Genomic DNA, 19,775 nt, shown 5'->3' with positions numbered 1-19,775 from the left:
CTCTGCACGGTGTGAAACTTTGATTATAAGTTAATTTACTGACGTGTGTAATCCCTATTTAGAATATCCCAATAAGAAAACGTTAAGCTAATAACCGACTCATTTGCGCTACCCAAAAGAAAAACAAACAAAGTATAAGGTTTGGCACCTTATAGTCAAAAAGAATAATTGGGAAAAATTCGTCAAAATAAAACAATTGGTTCAGTTTGCTGTTAACTCTGGACTTCTGTATCGATAGATTTGTGAATATAAAAAAAAAACATCGGAAATTTGGCGACACGATAGTTTTCCAATAGTGCGCTGGTCACTCTACTCTTGTGTTATGATTTTGTATGGAACAGCCGGGGAAAAGTTAAAATTATATAATTATAACTAAATAAATAACTCCAGAGATTTGAATTAAAACAATAACAGAAATGTTAACACTTTTATCATCAATTCGTGCCCTTGCCGTGCGCCAGCCAACGGGAGAGGCACTGCGCTGCCTACACCTGACTGCGGTCACGGAAGCGGCGCGCAAGGGAACCCGTGAGAAAGCACGCAAGAAAAAGGTTAAGGTTGAGGTAAAGAAAGTGGGATTCATTCCTCATAATCAGCGGGACAAAAAGTGAGTGACAAGTCTGCAGATTCTAGACATTTTATTGCTATAACTTCCATTATGTAGAATCAATGTTAAACGAGCTGACAAACACGTGGATGACTCCTGGAAGCAGGTGCCAAAAGATGACGTCTACGTGGGTCGCTATTACCGCTGGCCGGTTTATACTGTAGCTGAGGCCATACAATGTCATCGCGAGACGCATCATCCTAGTATGTACAATGTGCCAAATGCTTCTCTAAACGTAGAAATCGAGCTCAACATGCAAGGGGAAAAGGCGACACGATTTGTGGACAATTTCCAGCGCATGGCCATGATACCACATAAGTTTCATCACGGCGAAGATCGCAAAATCATAGTATTTACTAAGGAAAATGTAAGTTTTTAAAGAACAAAACAAAATGTTATGCTCGTTAACCCATGGATTTTCAGGAGGAAATTACAAAGGCGCGCGAAGCGGGCGCCACGCTTGTGGGCGGCGTGGAGCTGATCAAAGACATAACAAACGGCGAGCTTTTGCTTTCCGACTATCAGTTCATTATTGCTCATCCCAATATACTGGCGGAGCTCGTCGCACTACGTGGCCTGATGAAGCGCAAGTTCCCCAATCCAAAAAGCGAGACACTGGGCACAAATCTTGCCGAAATGATAACCAAATTCTCCAATGGCATTAGCTACAGTGCAACTAAAGACGAATACCAGCAGAATTTTGGCTTAATAAAAGCCAATGTAGGCACTTTGGACATGGATGCACAGCATCTGGAGGAGAACATACGTTTTTTGTTGCAGGATGTGAACACAATGCGTCCCAAGCGAGATGGACGCTTTATCACACGTGTTCTCCTTAAGAGCGCGCCCAGTAGCGAACAGCTGAAAATCGATCCATTTGTATATATACCTGAGTTGTATGACAAAAACGTTGCTAAAGCAAGCAAGGAAGCCAGGAAGGAAGCGGAAACACCAGAGCAACAAGCGGCGGCAGCCGCAGCGAATTAGTTTAAAATATTGTTGTCTTTTTTAATGCTAATGGATCCATTTGTGCATTAAAGCTCGGAATATATAGTTTAAACATTATAAAATTAAAAGAAATGTTTTAATTCTACACAGGAGCCATTTTATCTGTCTTTGGGTTTGCTTATGTATAAAATCTTCGATTGGTTTATAAAAAGTTAAAAAGATATTTGTGTGCTGCGACAATTAGAGAAACTTGATCTGCTGACAGATACATACATACACTTACACATGTACAGGGTTAGAAGACTTTGAAGAATTGCACTATATAATGCACATATATATGAAGTATATATGACATAAATATGCTATAAATTCAGTACACTTGTTGCATATCCAGTTCACAACGTAGCTGAGTCGAATAATACATAATATTTTGCTTTGAAATATTTGCTTATGCTTTCAATGTCGCGGTGCTGCGCTGCTGGTGCTGCTGCAACATTTCCAATTGCTTGACGCGCGTATATGCGGCACTTGCAACCAATACAACTATATTGGAGGTCCACCAGATCGCGGAGCGTACATCGTTATAATACTGCGTGGCAATAACTGTTTGGGCGCACGCCTTAGCCGTGCCCGAGATGTTGTGCGTTAGCGGTGAAGTAACCTGTAATCAGCAGATGTTTGATAAGTACATACCTTTGCTAACACTAGCAATTGACTCACTTACCTTTATCTCCAAAGCTGTGACAAAGCCAATGGCAAAACCACAAAATCCACTGAGCGTCATAGCTGCCCAAAACCAGGCAGCCCACAAATGTGGATACGCCCAGATTGTGCCTAGCTCACCATTTAGAATGATGAGTGGCAGGAATAGAAGCGTGGAGTACAGATTATTGTAGTAGCTAAGCAGCCAGATTTCCTGGTTGACATAACCCAGCGACTTTTTGGTTTGTATCGAGTACATGGCCAGCGCCAGGGAACTGAGCACACCGAATATTGTGCCGCGCCAGGAGAAGGCCGTCGTTAGGCTCTCCTGATCCACGCCCAGCCAAAAGCCCACAACAATGGTGGCACAGCACAATAAGCACTTAAAGCTGGTTCTTTGCCTCAGAATCACATAGGTCAGCACCACACTAAACACTGTTGTAAGGGAGCGTCCAATGTAATAGAAGGCAACCGTTACATACGCCAGCGACAGATTATTGGCGCCAATCATTAGGGTGTAGAGCACCGTCAAAGGCAACAGCTTGCGAAATGTATCAATGTCCAGTGGATCTCCCTCCGGGAAGCTGAAGACACTCGGATACTTGCGACTGAGACGACTCATTACAAAGCAAATGACAGTGGATATGACGCACTGATACCAGGACATGAAGAGCGGAGCTCCCAAATTGACGGTTTCGCTGCTCAGCAGATGTTTGTTCACGAACACGGTCAGTATGGAGGTGCACCTGGCGCAAAAAGGCAACGTGTTAAATATCCAATCCAACCTGGCCTGATTGATTCTTACCAATACAATGCAACCACAAAAAATATCTTCAGATATTTATTCACAAGTCGATTGTGCTCTTCCAAATTTTTATACATTATGACCGAGTTCAATGCAAATTTAGGTCTTCTTACAAAAATAAATAAAATAGTTATGCGCCGTTGCACATCGCCGGCTGTCGATCAGCTGTTTACGTTACAAATTTCCCTGCTGAGAGCAGACACCCCCTCTACACACACACACACACACACACGCGCGCGCGTATAAACATTAACGAACGCATCTGTATTAGTAAGGTTAGGCTAAAATTTATTTGAAACATATCTTTGCTTTTAATATTAATATCTCATTTTCTTGTCTGTTGTATTTTATTTATTTTAATGCTTCTTAATGGTAATGAATTTCTTTTGCTTGCATATCGTTTACTTCTCCCATTCGCGGAATTCGGTACCTTCGGGCGGCTTGACAGTGACCTTCTCCTTGCAGACCTCGTTCCAGTTGGTGCTTAGAACAGTCCCACCAGATTCTGAGAAAGATTTGTTCATGGCCTTCTGCACTTCCGGGGAGGATGAGCTGTAGATCTTTTTGAATAGCTGGTTCAAGGCGGCCTCGCCCTTTGCCTCCTTTTCGTCAATTTTTTCCTCTTCGCTGACCAAACGATCCCAGTTCTTAGCCTGACGAGTGGACAGTACTTGGACGGGTTCAGCTTTTTGTTCGAGGTTCTCCCAGCGCACGCCCGTCTCTTTGGCCAATGTTATTTCAACTTTTGTTGCATAGGCTTTGTGTGAGGAGCGCTCCACAACGATTGGATGGAGCAGATGGAGCAGCAGCTCATGACCATCTGCGGTCATATGTACTTTTTGTGCCTCAATCTTGACGTCATAATTCTTCTCAATGGCGCCTTTGAGGAGGACTGTTATGACCACTTTGGTCTCTGATTGATACCAGTCAAATCGCATAGACATTCTGCGTATGAACTACCAGTCGATGTTAAACAAGATGTGTAATACGTAAATATATTTAAACAAGCTCAGTGGGACTACTGTGATGATGGGAAATATCTAGAAACCAAATAGAGTTGCCCTAAGCTTCGGAATCAGCTGTGTGGCCAATGTGGCAGCTAATAACAAATTGATGGGCTATGAAATACTAAGTAAATTTTATGCACATATTTTCAAAATATTCATTAGTTTTTATACGCCAGCGCTTAATAATGCAATTTAAAAATATTTTTTTTAGTTTATAATTTGCTAGTATTTTTTGGAGACTAAATCCTGAATTTATTTTTTTAAATGAGTATTTCTGGTCATTGGAATTGCAGCCACACTGATCTATGTAATCGTCAAAGGCGAAGGCGAGCGAGAGACGATAAATAATTTTTATTTTTGATTTAATTAACCGTGCTCGAAATGAAATTCTATTGTCGAAAAATGCTGGAAAGTGTGTTTGTGTAAGAATATAGTGTAAACACATTGCCATTGTAAAACATAAAGGCGAAAATTCCTTGAAATAATTTCCAATTGGAATTGTGCAAACAGGGTGTCTGTTTGCGTATGTGTGTGTGCGCGCTTGTGCTTGTGTATGTGCCATCCTTAATTTTTTCGCACAAATGTATGTACATATGTATGTAGCTGAACATTTTCTCTAATATACCAACAAACGAGAGCGCACACATAGCAAGGCGAAGAGAGCAGCACGGCGCACAGCCACAGCCACGGTACCCTTGCGAGAAAAGGTAAGTAATTGAGGTGTATTGTAATGTAATGTCCACCGATTCCCCGAAGGTCTGGTCTGCGCGCCACCGCGCTCTTCCAATTACATGTATGCTACTTTTTACACAGCTGTTTCCTTATAAACCCAAAAGAATAGACTGATCCCAAAACGAATAATAAAAATACCTTAAAATGTTTGCTAATTTCAAATATAAATACATATGTGTCAGAAAAGAAGCATCTAATTGTTGATGAATATTCCTCTTTTGTTAATTTAATAACGTAAGCCATGGAGATATGCGAAATGCTAAAATATGTTTATGAAAATACGCTTTTCCGACCAGTGTGCACTGTCATATTTGGGTCATTCAAGTACTGCGCCTGTCTGTTTGGTTTTTTTCTGTTGGCTCTCTGTTGCTCTGCTCTTTAATGAAGCTGCGCGCTCTCTCCCTCTCTTTCTCTCCCTCTAGTACCCATAAGTTTTCAAGTGGTATTTTTGTTGATTTAACGGCAATTGTAAAATAACGCACTAACGCAATTGTCGTATTGTCAAATTTACTTGTGCAATTTGCATTTTTTCTATTGCTGTTTAGTTTCGCTCGTGTGTGTTACTTGTGCTGGAATATAAGCGTCTGCCTGTATGTGTGTGTGTCTGTGTGTTTGCATGAGAATTTCTCATGTTCCTATAAACTATGGAGAGAAAGAGGAAGAGAGAGAGAGAGAGAGAGAGAGAGCGAGCGAGCGAGAGCGCGCGCTCGTGTGTACGATGGGCTGACTAGCAATCACAATACTGCTTGTGGGTGTGTGTGGAGGTTGCTTGTGCTGATTGTGGGTGTCGAGGTGTGGGGCTGGTGCAGAGGTATTAGGATTGCTTGTTATTCTTTCTTTGTTGTTTTATTTGTGAAAAATATCTGCTACTGCTGCTATGTATGCACTGACCGAGTGCTTGTCTGTTTCACTCTGTGTGTGTGTGTGTGTGTGTGTGTGTGTGTGTGTGTGTATGTGTATGTTTATGAGTTGAAGGTAGTAAATACATAAAAATAAAAAAGGAGAAAAAAATAATTGTGCAGTATGAGAATATGTAAAAGCAAATCAAATCTAAGCGACAACAACAACTTTGTTAAGGGCAACTTTAGTTAAGCTTTATCTTAGTCCATGTATCTACGAGCATACACGAACACTTATTAATACACATTCATATAAATACATGTTTGTGATTATCTCTTGTGCGTTTCATAATTCAACGCGGTGAGCGAGTAAATTCCAATGCTGACTAACTCATATTTCAATGCTAAACGGAAGTGCAACGTTTAAGAATCTGCGCGTTGTTCTTGTTCTCGTTCTTGTTGTTATGCTCCCATTTTCCATCAATGTCAATTCGAGAGCGACCTTGAAATTCACTTGAGCGCACATACTATATACATATAAATCCAATTGCAGAGTGTCATTGAGCTAGATTACAAACATTGGAGTGCCTGCAGATAATTGGCAACTAATCCTTATGATTATTATCTTGACTTTGTCTGTTTAGTACAACCTCAACCACCTTTCGATTGGCAAACACTCACTGAGCGACAACGTTTTGCTACCACCGCAGCCGCATTGACGCGGCGCTGCCAATTCCTGCCAAGATATAGATCGACACGATAACGAGTGCAACCCACACATTAAAACAAAGGAGGAGCAAGTGCAGCTGAAGCCATCAGCGACATGTTTACGGGTAAACTGCAGATCAAGGTGTGCGAGGCGAGCGGCCTGCGTCCAACAGATTTTCAAAAGCGTCACAATTTAACATTTGGCAAATTGGCCGATGAGCAGCTGATCGATCCCTACGTGTCCATAGATGTCGACGAGAGTCATTTTGGTGAGTTTTTTTTTTTTGGAATCGCATACATTTGATAACACTAATCGATTCATTCAATAGATCGCTCGACAACACGACCAAAGACATTCGATCCAGTATGGAACGAACAGTTCGTCCACGACGTGACCAATGCACGCAACATCAACTTGACTGTTTTTCATGATGCAGCCCTGCCACCGGATGACTTCGTCGCCAATTGTATTATACCATTCGAGGATCTGATGCAGAGCGAGTCGGGAGTGCCAGATCTTTGGGTGAGTAACGCTTACATCAATAATAGATTCCTTGCTCCAAAATTTAAACAAGAACAATTGGGATTTAATCCAAAAGAATGCCAAATTGTTGGCTTAACCCAAAGTAATTAAGTTCAATTTACTTTTCGACGTTTTAATACCTTTATAAAATGAAAGTAATGTACGAATTAACTGCTGACTTTAACCATACAGAGTCTTTATTTTATATCTTGAGGATTTCGCGATATTTTTTATGCTTAGCTTTTAACAATTTGAAAACGTATCTTTGGCACGCTTTCCATAGAAACACTCCGTTTTCGATTGATTAATCCTATTGAGCTATATGATATAGCTCGTAATAACCAAGCTTGTTGAAGTTATCTTGAAAAACAAGATTCGTATATATCTACATATATCTAGAGTGTTCCGATTATTATTATAGATGGATCGGGTTGTATTTGGTGACAAGATTATGATACTGACTGCAAGGGAAACAACTGATGAAATCCCGACTTTTATTAAAATAGGCAAATATGAAAGGTTGTTTTAACATAGTCATATATGTCAAGTACAGAGCAACAAAATATTCTCATTTTGTTTTTATTTTTTTTTAGTTTGAGTCAATTTTATTAATTTTTATTTTTTCATAATTAGTTTTTTGTAAATAAGAAAAGGTTCAGTTAACTAATTGGTTGACTTTTTAACGCTTTTAATTCGTTTTTAAATTATCTGTTATACAAATTTTCGGTCTCGGGTAAGAGCTGTCTATCGATCTCTATTATACTGTCTTGTATTGATAATAATCCTCATTATTGCAGATTAATCTAGAACCACAGGGTAAAATTCACGTAATTATCGAGCTGAAGAACCGCAATGGTAGGCATGAGCATTATGGTTAGTTATTGTCAATTTCTGGAGGGCACTATAACCTGCTCAAATTTACAGATCAAGCTAAAGCGGATGCCGAGGTGGAGCAGACTGTTGCCGTTAACAAGGAGTTCAAAGAACGCGCCGGGTTCAATCGACGCCGTGGCGCTATGCGCCGTCGTGTGCATCAGGTACGCTATACTACAGTAGTCACTCTCGTTAACTGAACAATAATTGATTTTCTTATCACAGGTTAACGGGCACAAGTTTATGGCCACGTTTCTGCGTCAGCCAACCTTCTGTTCACATTGTCGCGAGTTTATTTGGTAAGTTTAAAAAAAAAAATACCTCATTTTCACATCTATGAATGCTCTGAGCGTACTCACAGCCAGAGTGTTCATCTACAGTAACATTTTTGAGTTGTAATTACATTGATTAATATATATATACACATATATATTTATATATATATATATATATATGTATATGTATATATTTATTTCTATGTAATAATAGTTTTTGGGTTTTTATATGATTTACAAAACACACATCAAAGCATTGCCATTACTCGAATTTTTTTATTATTTTATTATATTTCTAACTATTTATTATAAAAACGTATTGATTTCGAAACATCGTAATCATAATTATAAAACTCTTTGGGCTCCACTACGTATATTAGCTCTCTTAACCATAAGTTATTATTTTTATTAATATTTCACTTGATTAACGATTTTCACATAACCGGGATTATTTGAGGGTTTACTTTTGGCGTATGCAGCTGCAATTTGTTCACTGGGCTGGTCTCTCATGCTATACACATATGCTTGACTTTCATCTTTTGGTTCCGAACTGCGGGCTTATTTTCTTCTTATTATTATTTTTGTTTTTCGCATACATTCATGCCTTCACAACAAAACACTCATCATTCAGTTATAAAAGAAATATATATGCAATAGCCACGGAATTTCTTGCCTTTTTGCAGGGGAATTGGTAAACAAGGCTATCAATGTCAAGGTATGTGTTTTGCTTAAAATTAAAAAGGAATTTCTTACCAGAGACCTAGAAGTCTCTGCGAAGACCATTAAAAAATTAAAAAAAAAAAAAATTAAAAGCTATCCATCACTTGCATTTGCTCGTTTCATTCGTTCGTTGTTGTTTGTTGATGTTGTTCAGTTTCGGTCCAAGAATCAAAGCATTTGCCTTTGTTCATATTAATAATAGCTGCATTTTCTCAATATCAATATCTACTACTTAAAATAAGGAAAGACATATTTTCAATTTGCGCCGTCGTTGCTGTTGTCGCTTCTCTATGCATTGTCCATGCATCAAAAGTAATGCGTTGACCATTTATATTTATGTTTTAATTTAAACACGCACATCTTTAAGTCTGTTCTACACTGTCTTGCCACCAAACACATCGCTATTTGTTAAGGTTTATCGACAGATTTCAAAACATACTATACGTTAACTTAAGATTTGTCTTTTTGAAATTTGAAATTTCCAAAGCTTTTAATAAGTTTGTATAAGTTAGGATCACATAAGCGTCTACCATTATCTCATTTAACAGAAATTCATATAGCACTTAATTGTGTACAAATATATTTGTATTATATGTAATTGGAGTTCATGTCGAATCGTGGCATAAATTTGTTTTCTCATTGTCTAAAAATTCTTAAATAAAATTATATGTGTGCTACAATTAAAATGCCTCTACTACGGATATACTAGAAAATGTTTGTTTATTGAAGTTAACAATGTACAAGACTTAAAGAAGTAGACGACTTTTTTCTTTTAAAGGATTAGCTCAATTAGTTCATGCAAAATTGTGCCTGAGTTGTATTCGAAAATGATTTCCCTACGCAACTTGTGCGTTTACCCAATCGCAATCGCGTGATCCTCTGCATCTATGCCAGTAATAATAATATATATGATCATAATAGTATATATATATAAAGATTCAAATTCTCCGATGAGTTTCTAAATATATTTTACAAATTACTTTTGTTTTTGATTCGAATTCTACAATGCAGATGCTCTTTTATACAAACCAAATATTAAATAGATTTTATCGAATTTTTTTATTTCATTTTATATTTTAAAACCTCAAAAATCTTATAAGCTTTGTGGAAGTGTCCGTTCCGGAAGTTTTTATTGTTTACTGACTGCTTAAGCACTCGAGGCAATTAAATATGATTATTGATTTTGACAATTTGCACGGCACAAGCAACATCTGCACAGTTATACACATGTGATTAAACAGTTCTTTTGCTGTCCATTAAATTAAGGAAACTAATTTGCATTTGAAATATGACACAAAATATAAACCAACATACATATACCTACCCTTACACGCATATAATTTGTTGTTATGTGACAAAGTTAATCGAATATGCTAATTTGCTCAGTGTGTCTAACCTTTTGAATGTGTAAATCAAATTAATTATTTTAAAAGTAGATTTGTAAATATTGCATAGTGTACTGCACTGCTATGACTTGAATTATCCTGCACTTCACCTCAAATGCTGAGGATGATGAGTCGTGCAGCTTGCAAGTTCATGAATAAAATCATTAATTAACTGTCAGATTAATGAGATTATATTTTGGTCTAATCATTTATAGTTTGCACCTTAGTTGTACATAAAAAATGCCATCTGTCTGTGGTCTCCAAATGTCCTGGCATGCGCGAAGAGGTAAGTACAGAAATGGCTATATTCAAACTAAAAGCAATTTTTAATGTTATCTATTTACATTTGCAGCAAGCCAAAGTGGAAGTGGTGCCGGCCGGGCAGCGGTTCAATGTGAATGTGCCACATCGGTTTGTGGTGCATAGTTACAAGCGTTTCACATTCTGCGATCACTGCGGTTCGTTGCTCTATGGACTCATTAAGCAGGGCCTACAGTGCGAGACATGTTACATGAACGTCCACAAGCGGTGCCAAAAGAATGTGGCCAACACGTGCGGCATCAATACCAAGCAAATGGCCGAGATACTCAGCTCACTGGGCATTTCACCGGACAAGCAGGGCCAGCAGCCGCGCCGCTCCAAATACTTGAGTCAACCGGGTGGCGAAGACAATTATGGCGCTTCGCTAGGCTGCGAGGGGGGCGATAATATGCCAGGCGCCTCATTTCGCAGTGGCACCATGTCAGCCGAAGGCTTGGCCACCTCAACGACTACGCTGACTAGCGGCTACAACAGCAGCAGCTGCATGAGCTTAGCTGTGGGCGGAGGAGATTCACGGCCAGGCAAGTGCTCGCTGCTGGACTTTAACTTTATCAAGGTGCTGGGCAAGGGCTCCTTTGGCAAGGTGATGCTGGCCGAGAAGAAGGGCACCGATGAGATCTATGCTATTAAGGTGTTGAAGAAGGATGCCATTATACAGGATGACGATGTTGACTGCACAATGACCGAAAAACGCATCCTGGCTCTAGCCGCCAATCATCCGTTCCTCACGGCGCTGCATTCGTGTTTTCAGACTCCGGACCGTTTGTTCTTTGTCATGGAATACGTAAACGGTGGCGATCTGATGTTTCAAATACAGAAGGCGCGTCGCTTTGAGGCCGCCCGTGCCGCTTTCTATGCCGCCGAGGTGACGCTTGCCCTGCAATTTTTACACACTCACGGCGTTATCTATCGCGATCTGAAGCTGGACAACATTCTGCTTGACCAGGAGGGGCACTGTAAACTAGCTGACTTTGGCATGTGTAAGGAGGGCATAATGAACGGCATGCTGACAACGACCTTCTGTGGCACACCCGACTACATAGCCCCCGAAATTCTCAAGGAACAGGAGTACGGCGCATCCGTTGACTGGTGGGCGTTGGGCGTACTCATGTACGAAATGATGGCTGGTCAGCCGCCGTTTGAGGCTGATAATGAAGATGAGCTTTTTGACTCCATTATGCATGACGATGTGCTCTACCCTGTATGGTTGTCTCGCGAAGCCGTGTCCATATTAAAAGGTTAACTTCGAGCTTTCATATAATCAAATCTGTTAATATATAACCAATTATAATTCTAGGTTTTCTCACCAAGAATCCAGAACAGCGTTTAGGCTGCACAGGCGATGAGAATGAAATCCGCAAACATGCATTCTTCAATAAACTCGACTGGAAGGAACTGGAGAAGCGAAACATAAAGCCACCATTCCGACCTAAAATGGTACATATTAGGTAAAATTTACTGAAAATCTTATTCATCTTGTTTGTTTTTATATATAGAAAAACCCACGTGATGCCAACAATTTCGATGCCGAATTCACCAAAGAGGAGCCGGTGCTAACACCAATTGGTAATGATGTCATACGTTGCATCAATCAGGATGAGTTCGCCGGCTTCTCATTTGTCAATCCCAAGTTCGGGCCAGAGCGCAAGGTGTTTTAAAACGGCGACCGTTGGATTATTGGATTGGATATGCGCTTAGTTTTGGCGGGAAATAAACCAGCAAACTGGATCAGTCGAAAGAAAAAGCACAGGGCAATTCGTTGCCAGGTTTTTAATTAGATGTAGCCCAATGCTAATCTCTTAGCCTATTCCTAGCCCTAGCTTATCTCCCTAGCACATGAACCTAAAATTTGCTTCCGTTGAACACTTTATGAACGCTTTATTGTTGTCTGTTTCCAGTTGTCGTCTTTTTTATAAGTTGTCTGTTTATTTGTTTTAAGTTGTCTGTTGGAAATTACAAAAGCGTAGCTCTATAAAGGAATAACGACTAGCAAATGCAAAAAGAAAAGCTGAGAATCGCAAGTTATATATAGATAGAAATGATAATATCTACTGTAACTATTACACATATGCGTTGGGGATCCTACAGTCGTCAACTACGACCAGTGCCAATAAACAACTAACTCTAAATTGTATACAAACACGAACACACACACACACACACACACAACGCACACAGAGACACGCAGGCAAAGTATTGTAAAGATTTTTTTATGTTATTTATCGCACTGTCCATCTTTTTCAAATCATTTGCTATTGCTCGTGTTAATGCTCAAATCCTCTCAAAGCAAGGTGCTATTTTTGCAGCTTATCAAATCTTATCCTCCCCTCCACCAAAAAGAAAAGAACTATTGCCAAAAATATGCCCTGATCTAGTCAATGTTGCAAATGCAGCGCCATGCTTTTTGTTATTAGTTTTTTATTTATTAATGTGCCGGAATCGCACCCAAATGCAGATAACTCGCAACAGCGAGGCACTTGCTCCTACGCGAATCTCAAGAGAATGTCACAACAGCCAATACAACAAGCCGTCTGTATACACAAGAAAATACGATAAAAACATTTAAAGAACTTTATGCGTATTCGAAATGTTGCACAATTTCCTTCTCAAGTATTAAAGCGATATTATTTTAAAATTAACTTATTGTTATACATATAAATATAATATTATAACATGAACAAATTAAAAGGAAAAACAATTAAGCCAAAATTAAACAAATACGTTAACACATACACCAAAACACACACACACACACACAAACAAACCGAGCTAAACAAATGCAGAAAATTAAACAATAAAACTAATTAAATGAAACTAAGCTTAGTCGTAAAATGAGAACAAACTTTAAAGTAAAACCAAAACATTTCTAAAGTCATATATATTTTATGGAACACAAACTACAAATACAAAACAAAATGTGTTTAGCCTATAAGTTGGAGAATATATGTATATGTATATATATATATGTATATATGAACATATATATGTATATACATGCATATATATAATTAACAATACATTACTACAAATAATTAAATACATATATATACATGTATATATGTGCATAGAATTAATCTAGTATATGGAAAATATACAGTTAAAACTGTAAAACAAAAACCAGGCAACAAAACAGAACAAATTATATTATATAAATATATATATATATATATCAAAAACAGAGATAATGTATGTCATGAATACCAATATTAAATAATAAATATATATGTGTTGATTTTAAAACCAAAGACTCGAAACACAAATACAATTTGCAAACATGAAAAAAATATACAAACCAAAAAAGCCAACAAATAGAAACCATTTTAACTGCAGCGGAACTTCGCAATGGGCTCAGTTATAAATATGGCATCGAAATTTGTTAGTTTCATTTGTGTAACGATCGATGTTGAATGTTTTTTGTAAACCTTGCTTTTATTTTTGTTGATTTGAGAGCAAGTAAAATATTGTATTTTGAAAGTGATCCTCACTATTCTTGTGCTGCATTTACAGTAGCGCAAATTGTTTGCCGAGTACTAAGTTTGATAAATTTGTATGCAACAAATGGCAGTATATAGCAAAGAATACTAATTATAAGCAACATTGTTAACTAAAAAAAAAAAAAACATAAAATATACATAAACAAGATAAAACTTTGTATGTAATGATAACAAACCCAAATGTGTAATAATAATATGAAATAGTAAGCAGAGCGCAAGCGCTAGTTACCCATTTAAATGTTAACCTCAAGTATTCTCAAAACAGCATTTTACTAAAACAAAATGAAGGCAGGACAAATGTTAAAGATATCTACAAAATTATATAGATGCAACTAAAGAGTTCGACATTGCAGTTGTAAAAACAACAGATTATCACAAATTTATATACGGATCCAGCCAGCCATACATACATTAGTTTATACCCATGAAACCGCCTCGCTCGAGGAACAAGCAAACAAAATACAAAAAAAAAAAAAGAAACAAAACTGTTGGTTGTTACCGAACTGAAGGGGCAGCAGCTGAAGCGCATTGTGAAAAAGAAACAAAAAACAAAACCAAATGTAACGCGTAACCTGAATAAAAAATATTAATAAAAATCGAAAAACAAAAACAAAAAAATAATCAAACAGAACAAGTTGAAAACGGGATGTTAGCTGTAAGCTCATTAAACCAATATTTGCAACAAATCGAGAACATGGCGCAGTGTAGAACAAAATTTAACTACAGTCTAAATTGTAACAACTTCTTCTGTCTGGCTAACTACTGCATTTCCAAGAAGAAGAACCACTGAGTGCATCCACTGCTCATCCACAGCAGAGCTATGTATGTTGACTGTAAAGATGTTCAACTTATTTGAAGCCTAGTTCTGCTTAAAAGGAAGCAAGCACAATTGACATGCCGTTGCCAGCTTTACAGATTTCAATATTTTAAATGCTTTGTGCCGAGCATACTGAAGCTATCTATAAAATTTAATAACCAATAAATTGTGACTAAAACAATTGGATTCGCTTGAACCATTTTGTAATATCGATTTAGTTACTATATGCATACCCACAGTCATATGCCACGCCTACAGATTCACCTTTCCATGTACCTTCTGCAATTTAGATTCTATACACAGACATCATTTAATAAAATAACAAAAAGCAAAATTGCGAATATTAAATCGTTAACTGATGTAAGACAAACAAAATATGAAAATAGAAACTACTCACTGAAAGAATATTAAACAAAATGAAAAAGTATTTAGAAAACCAAGCCCGACAACAATTTGTTGACAAAAAAAAGAAAAAGAAAAAAAAGGATAAATAATGTTTAAGAATATGTTTAAAGAAAAGAATAAATAAGCTACAAAAAGTCATAAAGCCAACAGTTGATATGTTGTAAAAAAATGTACTAAGGGAAGACAGTGAGCAACTAAATAAATGGTAACAAAATGTAAGATGATGTGAGGAAAGATAACCAAAGAATACTAAATTACTAAAATTGATTTTTAATGTTAAGTAAAGATTTAATGAGATCTAATTAATAAATAAAGATACAAATGTATTAACGGCTTTTAATTCAATTCTTGTTTTTAAAAATAACGTGTACATTAAAAGCGCGCCAACAGGCGATCTGGCAACGCCAGAAGTGCATGCAACTCTGAACCGCGCACATGGCACCCAAAAATCAGACGAAGCAAAACAAATTAATATTGCAGCAGCACTAACTGCATATATTCACCTTAAAAATGCCAAAAGTAAAAACAGAAAAGAAAAGCCGCATACACAATGAGGTGCAAAAGCAAGGTAAGTGTATATATGTATGTGTAAAATTCCCCTAACAAGTGCATAAGCAATTGCTTTACAGGCATTGTGTTCAACAAGGATTTTGGACAGCACATATTAAAGAATCCCTTGGTCATAACTACGATGCTGGAGAAGGCTGCACTGCGAGCCACCGATGTGGTGCTGGAAATCGGTCCCGGCACGGGCAACATGACTGTGCGCATGCTGGAGCGTGCCAAAAAGGTTATTGCCTGCGAAATTGACACACGTCTTGCCGCGGAGCTGCAGAAGCGTGTACAGGCGACACCTTTGCAGCCGAAACTACAGGTGCTAATTGGAGATTTTTTGAAGGCAGATCTGCCATTCTTCGATCTGTGCATAGCCAACGTACCCTACCAGATTAGTTCGCCATTAATCTTCAAATTGTTGCTTCATCGTCCTCTGTTTCGCTGCGCGGTACTGATGTTCCAGCGTGAGTTTGCACAACGTCTGGTGGCCAAGCCGGGCGACAAGCTCTACTGCCGTTTGAGCATCAATACACAGTTGTTGGCACGTGTAGACATGTTAATGAAGGTGGGAAAAAATAATTTCAAGCCGCCGCCCAAGGTGGAGTCGAGTGTGGTGCGTCTGGAGCCAAAGAATCCACCGCCGCCCGTTAATTTTACCGAATGGGATGGTCTAACCCGCATAGCATTTTTGCGCAAAAACAAAACGCTAGCGGCAACCTTCAAAGTGAACTCTGTGATTGAAATGCTGGACAAGAACTACAAATTGTATCGTTCGTTAAGGAATGAGGTGGGTTCACGCTTTAAATGATTAACTGAGTCTGTTTTAATTTTTGTTTTTATTAATTTTTAGCAAGTTGAGGAAAACTTTAACATGCAGGAGAAGGTCATGAGCATACTGGAGGAACAGGGTGTAAGCGGCTCACGTGCCCGATCTATGGACATTGATGAGTTTATGCGCCTCTTGTTGGCTTTCAATTCGGCTGGCATACATTTCAACTGATGCGAACTGCTTTTAAGCATGGTGTATAATCGTAATCATAACTTAAGACCTTGTTTAATAATTTTTAAAAACTTTGTATGTGTGCGTACATTAATAAGCTTACACATAAGATCTGATTGGGACCATACCAATGCATGGTATAGGCGATATGGCTCCAAACACGACAGCTTTGAGAGAGCCCGAGAGAACTATGAAAATACTTTAGCTCGCCAGCGTATCATTCAGCGAGTTGATCAATTGTTTCGACTCGTATTGATCAGTCGCTCTCGAATCTTGTTTAAATAAAGTTCAAAGTGTCGCAAAACAACTGATGCTGATATTAAAATGGCACTGATCAAAGCTGCTTGTGTGTTGCTTACTATTGTGGTGCAGGTGTCTTTTGCACTCGGCCAAGATCCGGATCCAGCACTAAAGCAGTGTAAATATTGTTATCTGATATCTTTGTATAAACTAAGCAACACTTGATATTTGCAGCTTGCACGCAATTGAAGCGCGACATCTTCGAGGAGCGAGTACCGTTCAGTTTCTTATTCGCAAATGCGCCTGTTCAATGGGAGACTATTGATTCCTGTCATGGCTCTCGGCCGCTAATAGTCGGCGGTACACCCGCCGAACCCAAGGAATTCCCACACATGGCTCGTTTGGGCAATCGCGACAATAGCAATAAAACCAAGTGGCTCTGCGGCGGCACTTTGATAAGCAAGCGCTTGGTGCTTACCGCAGCCCATTGTCTCTACTCGCCAAAGTGTGTAATGAAAACAAATTTATTGGCACTACTTTTGTTTTAATCTTTTCTTTTTCTTTTTTGCTGTAGTGGTGCAGTCAATGTAGTGCGCTTGGGTGAATTGGACTTTGCCAGCGATAAGGATGATGCACAGCCCGAGGACTTTGGTGTGCAAAAGATAATCGAGCATCCGGACTACAATTATACGATTCTCTATAATGATATCGCCCTGTTGCAACTAGATCGTGCTGTCAGTTTTAACGTTTACAAGCATCCTGCTTGCCTGCCCTTCCATGATGGCCAAGGCAGCGAGAATTTCATTGCCATTGGTTGGGGCCAACAGAGATTTGCCGCCAGCAAAGAGTCCACAAAGCTGCTTAAAGTGCAGCTTAAGAACTTTGGCAACGAATGCCTCACAACCACCAATTTAATGGAGCTGCCCAATGGCTACAATGTGAGCACAATGCTCTGCATTGGTTCCCCAGAGAACAGGGACACCTGCAATGGCGACTCCGGCGGTCCGGTCTTGAACTACCATGATGAGTATCCGTGCATGTACCATGTCATGGGCGTCACTTCAGTAGGCATTGGCTGCGACACAGGCAATGTGCCCAGTATCTATACGCGCGTGCATTCTTACTTGGATTGGATCAAGCAGGAGATTGCAAACAGCAACTGAATATTTGTATTTAATAAACTCTAACAGTGCAGCACGGCATTATTATTTTTAAGAATTATTTTGCAATTATTGGCTTAGCAAGAAATTGGCGCTTTGCATATTCTATTCATATACTGTGGGAAATCCCACTGCCTGTACGATCGAAATTATGAAAACAAATGAATATAAACAACCAATCGCATGCCCATATACATATGTATATACAAGATCTTATCATCTAACGAGAGTGCGCTTTGTATATTTACATTTTCTGAAATCAAAATGCTCAAATCAGAAAAATCTCTCCATGTTCTCTATGCAGTTGGGCGTGCACCCAGTTTGGAGTCGGGTGTAATTAGCGGCTGCGCTTTAAACATGCAAATCAAGAACTATTGGAAAAGCGCTTTTCAATGGAAAGCGTTTGGGCTGAGGTTGCTGATTTTCAACTTGACCAAGCGTTTGATATTTGCCCAAGATTCGGATATAGTCAGCTGTAAGCACGCCCACATATATATTCTGGCTAATGTCTCTCTCTCTCACTCTCTCTCTCTCACTCTCTTTGTCTCTCTAACAGCTTGCACCCGGTACAAGAAGAGCGTCTTTGATCTGCAGGATGGCTACAGTTTTCTGTTGCATGACGCACCCATCATTAATAAGAGCTTGGACACGTGCCACAGTTACACGCCGCTGATATCCGGTGGCCAGATAGCGGAACCAAAGGAATTCCCGCATATGGCGCGCTTGGGTAATCGCAACGGCGACAATAAAACTAGCTGGTTCTGTGGAGGCACCTTGATAAGCAATCGCCTGGTGCTCACTGCAGCTCACTGCCTCTACTCGCCAAGGTAATGGGTAATGGGGGACTCCTCAAATCCTTGGCTAACTCTAAGTGACTCCAATTGCAGCGGTGCTGTCAATGTAGTGCGCCTGGGAGAGCTGGACTTTGACAGCGACAAGGATGATGCACAGCCCGAAGACTTTGGTGTGCGCAACACGACGGAGCATCCGAGCTACAAGTACCCAATAATGTATAATGATATAGCGCTCATTGAATTGGATCGTGGTGTCCGTTTCAGCGTATATAAGCATCCTGCCTGCCTGCCATTCAATGATGGCAATCGCTATGACAGCTTCGTTGCCACCGGCTGGGGTCAGACCACATTTGCCGGCACGGATTCCAGCAAATTGAGAAAGGCAAAGCTCGAAGGATTTCATTTGAAATGTCCAGAGATTGACGATATTGTTAACCTGCCCAATGGTTTTAATGCGAGCACACAGATGTGCATTGGCTCCACTGACACCAACGATACCTGCAGCGGTGACTCTGGCGGTCCTGTGTTGATCTATCATGAGGAGTATCCGTGCATGCATCATGTCATGGGCATCACTTCAACAGGATTTGGCTGCGGCACGCCCAACCTGCCGAGTCTATATACGCGTGTGCATGCCTACTTGGATTGGATTAAGCAGACGATTGCAAATATATCTTGAGATTCGTGGAAACAAGATATAGCATTGGCTTAACCGGGATTTACAACATTTTAATTGACAATTCAATTGAATCGATACTGGGAATAATTAAATTTGACCCTTCAGTGGGTCAACACGGCGTATGCGCAACAAATCGATCTAGCAATTGTTTTCTATAAAAGGCATCTGACGAAGACATGCCAATCA

General features: G+C 39.2%; 7 protein-coding genes across 11 annotated transcripts; 5 read left to right on the top strand and 2 right to left on the bottom strand.

Annotated features, from left to right (window-relative positions):
- The first annotated feature begins 299 nt into the window (after nucleotides 1-299).
- Nucleotides 300-1,700, top strand: mRpL1 (mitochondrial ribosomal protein L1). The gene is made up of 3 exons (XM_002055831.4): nucleotides 300-607; nucleotides 665-974; nucleotides 1,031-1,700. Exons 1-3 carry the CDS (start codon nucleotides 417-419, stop codon nucleotides 1,592-1,594), a joined length of 1,065 nt encoding a protein of 354 aa, XP_002055867.2. The 5' UTR covers nucleotides 300-416; the 3' UTR covers nucleotides 1,595-1,700.
- nac (GDP-fucose transporter nac) lies at nucleotides 1,700-3,225 on the bottom strand. The gene is made up of 3 exons (XM_002055830.4): nucleotides 3,063-3,225; nucleotides 2,280-3,003; nucleotides 1,700-2,216 (listed from the first exon to the last, which is right to left on the bottom strand). The coding sequence occupies exons 1-3, from the start codon at nucleotides 3,137-3,139 to the stop codon at nucleotides 2,004-2,006; spliced, it is 1,014 nt and encodes a 337-aa protein (XP_002055866.1). The 5' UTR covers nucleotides 3,140-3,225; the 3' UTR covers nucleotides 1,700-2,003.
- Nucleotides 3,226-3,333: 108 nt separating this feature from the next.
- Sgt1 (suppressor of G2 allele of skp1) lies at nucleotides 3,334-4,114 on the bottom strand. The gene has a single exon (XM_002055829.4). It carries the CDS (start codon nucleotides 4,004-4,006, stop codon nucleotides 3,464-3,466), a length of 543 nt encoding a protein of 180 aa, XP_002055865.1. The 5' UTR covers nucleotides 4,007-4,114; the 3' UTR covers nucleotides 3,334-3,463.
- A 257-nt stretch (nucleotides 4,115-4,371) lies between these two features.
- On the top strand, nucleotides 4,372-14,444 carry Pkc98E (Protein kinase C). 5 transcript variants are annotated; one of them, XM_002055828.4, is made up of 11 exons: nucleotides 4,372-4,776; nucleotides 6,285-6,617; nucleotides 6,678-6,871; nucleotides 7,669-7,726; nucleotides 7,796-7,908; nucleotides 7,970-8,043; nucleotides 8,703-8,734; nucleotides 10,340-10,410; nucleotides 10,477-11,683; nucleotides 11,743-11,882; nucleotides 11,942-14,444. In XM_002055828.4, the coding sequence occupies exons 2-11, from the start codon at nucleotides 6,464-6,466 to the stop codon at nucleotides 12,101-12,103; spliced, it is 2,205 nt and encodes a 734-aa protein (XP_002055864.1). In that variant the 5' UTR covers nucleotides 4,372-4,776; nucleotides 6,285-6,463; the 3' UTR covers nucleotides 12,104-14,444. The 5 variants fall into 5 exon arrangements, with proteins under 5 accessions (XP_002055864.1, XP_015025934.1, XP_015025932.1 ...); XM_015170448.3 differs by having other exon boundaries at nucleotides 7,669-7,744; XM_015170446.3 differs by lacking the exons at nucleotides 4,372-4,776; nucleotides 6,285-6,617; nucleotides 8,703-8,734 and having other exon boundaries at nucleotides 6,781-6,871; nucleotides 7,669-7,744.
- A 1,134-nt stretch (nucleotides 14,445-15,578) lies between these two features.
- Nucleotides 15,579-17,023, top strand: LOC6632781 (probable dimethyladenosine transferase). The gene is made up of 3 exons (XM_002055827.4): nucleotides 15,579-15,729; nucleotides 15,791-16,503; nucleotides 16,567-17,023. The coding sequence occupies exons 1-3, from the start codon at nucleotides 15,672-15,674 to the stop codon at nucleotides 16,714-16,716; spliced, it is 921 nt and encodes a 306-aa protein (XP_002055863.1). The 5' UTR covers nucleotides 15,579-15,671; the 3' UTR covers nucleotides 16,717-17,023.
- On the top strand, nucleotides 16,992-18,158 carry LOC6632780 (venom protease). The gene is made up of 3 exons (XM_002055826.4): nucleotides 16,992-17,134; nucleotides 17,191-17,461; nucleotides 17,531-18,158. Exons 1-3 carry the CDS (start codon nucleotides 17,041-17,043, stop codon nucleotides 18,117-18,119), a joined length of 954 nt encoding a protein of 317 aa, XP_002055862.1. The 5' UTR covers nucleotides 16,992-17,040; the 3' UTR covers nucleotides 18,120-18,158.
- A 207-nt stretch (nucleotides 18,159-18,365) lies between these two features.
- On the top strand, nucleotides 18,366-19,726 carry LOC6632791 (venom protease). Its single transcript, XM_002055825.4, has 3 exons — nucleotides 18,366-18,591; nucleotides 18,673-18,943; nucleotides 19,004-19,726. The coding sequence occupies exons 1-3, from the start codon at nucleotides 18,381-18,383 to the stop codon at nucleotides 19,587-19,589; spliced, it is 1,068 nt and encodes a 355-aa protein (XP_002055861.3). The 5' UTR covers nucleotides 18,366-18,380; the 3' UTR covers nucleotides 19,590-19,726.
- The last annotated feature ends 49 nt before the right edge of the window (nucleotides 19,727-19,775 follow it).

This window comes from Drosophila virilis, chromosome 2 (genome assembly GCF_030788295.1).
Source record: "Drosophila virilis strain 15010-1051.87 chromosome 2, Dvir_AGI_RSII-ME, whole genome shotgun sequence".
Lineage (NCBI taxonomy): Eukaryota > Metazoa > Arthropoda > Insecta > Diptera > Drosophilidae > Drosophila > Drosophila virilis.
The sequence above is the reverse complement of the archived record's forward strand: the minus strand, read 5'-3'. Positions and strand labels throughout refer to the sequence as shown.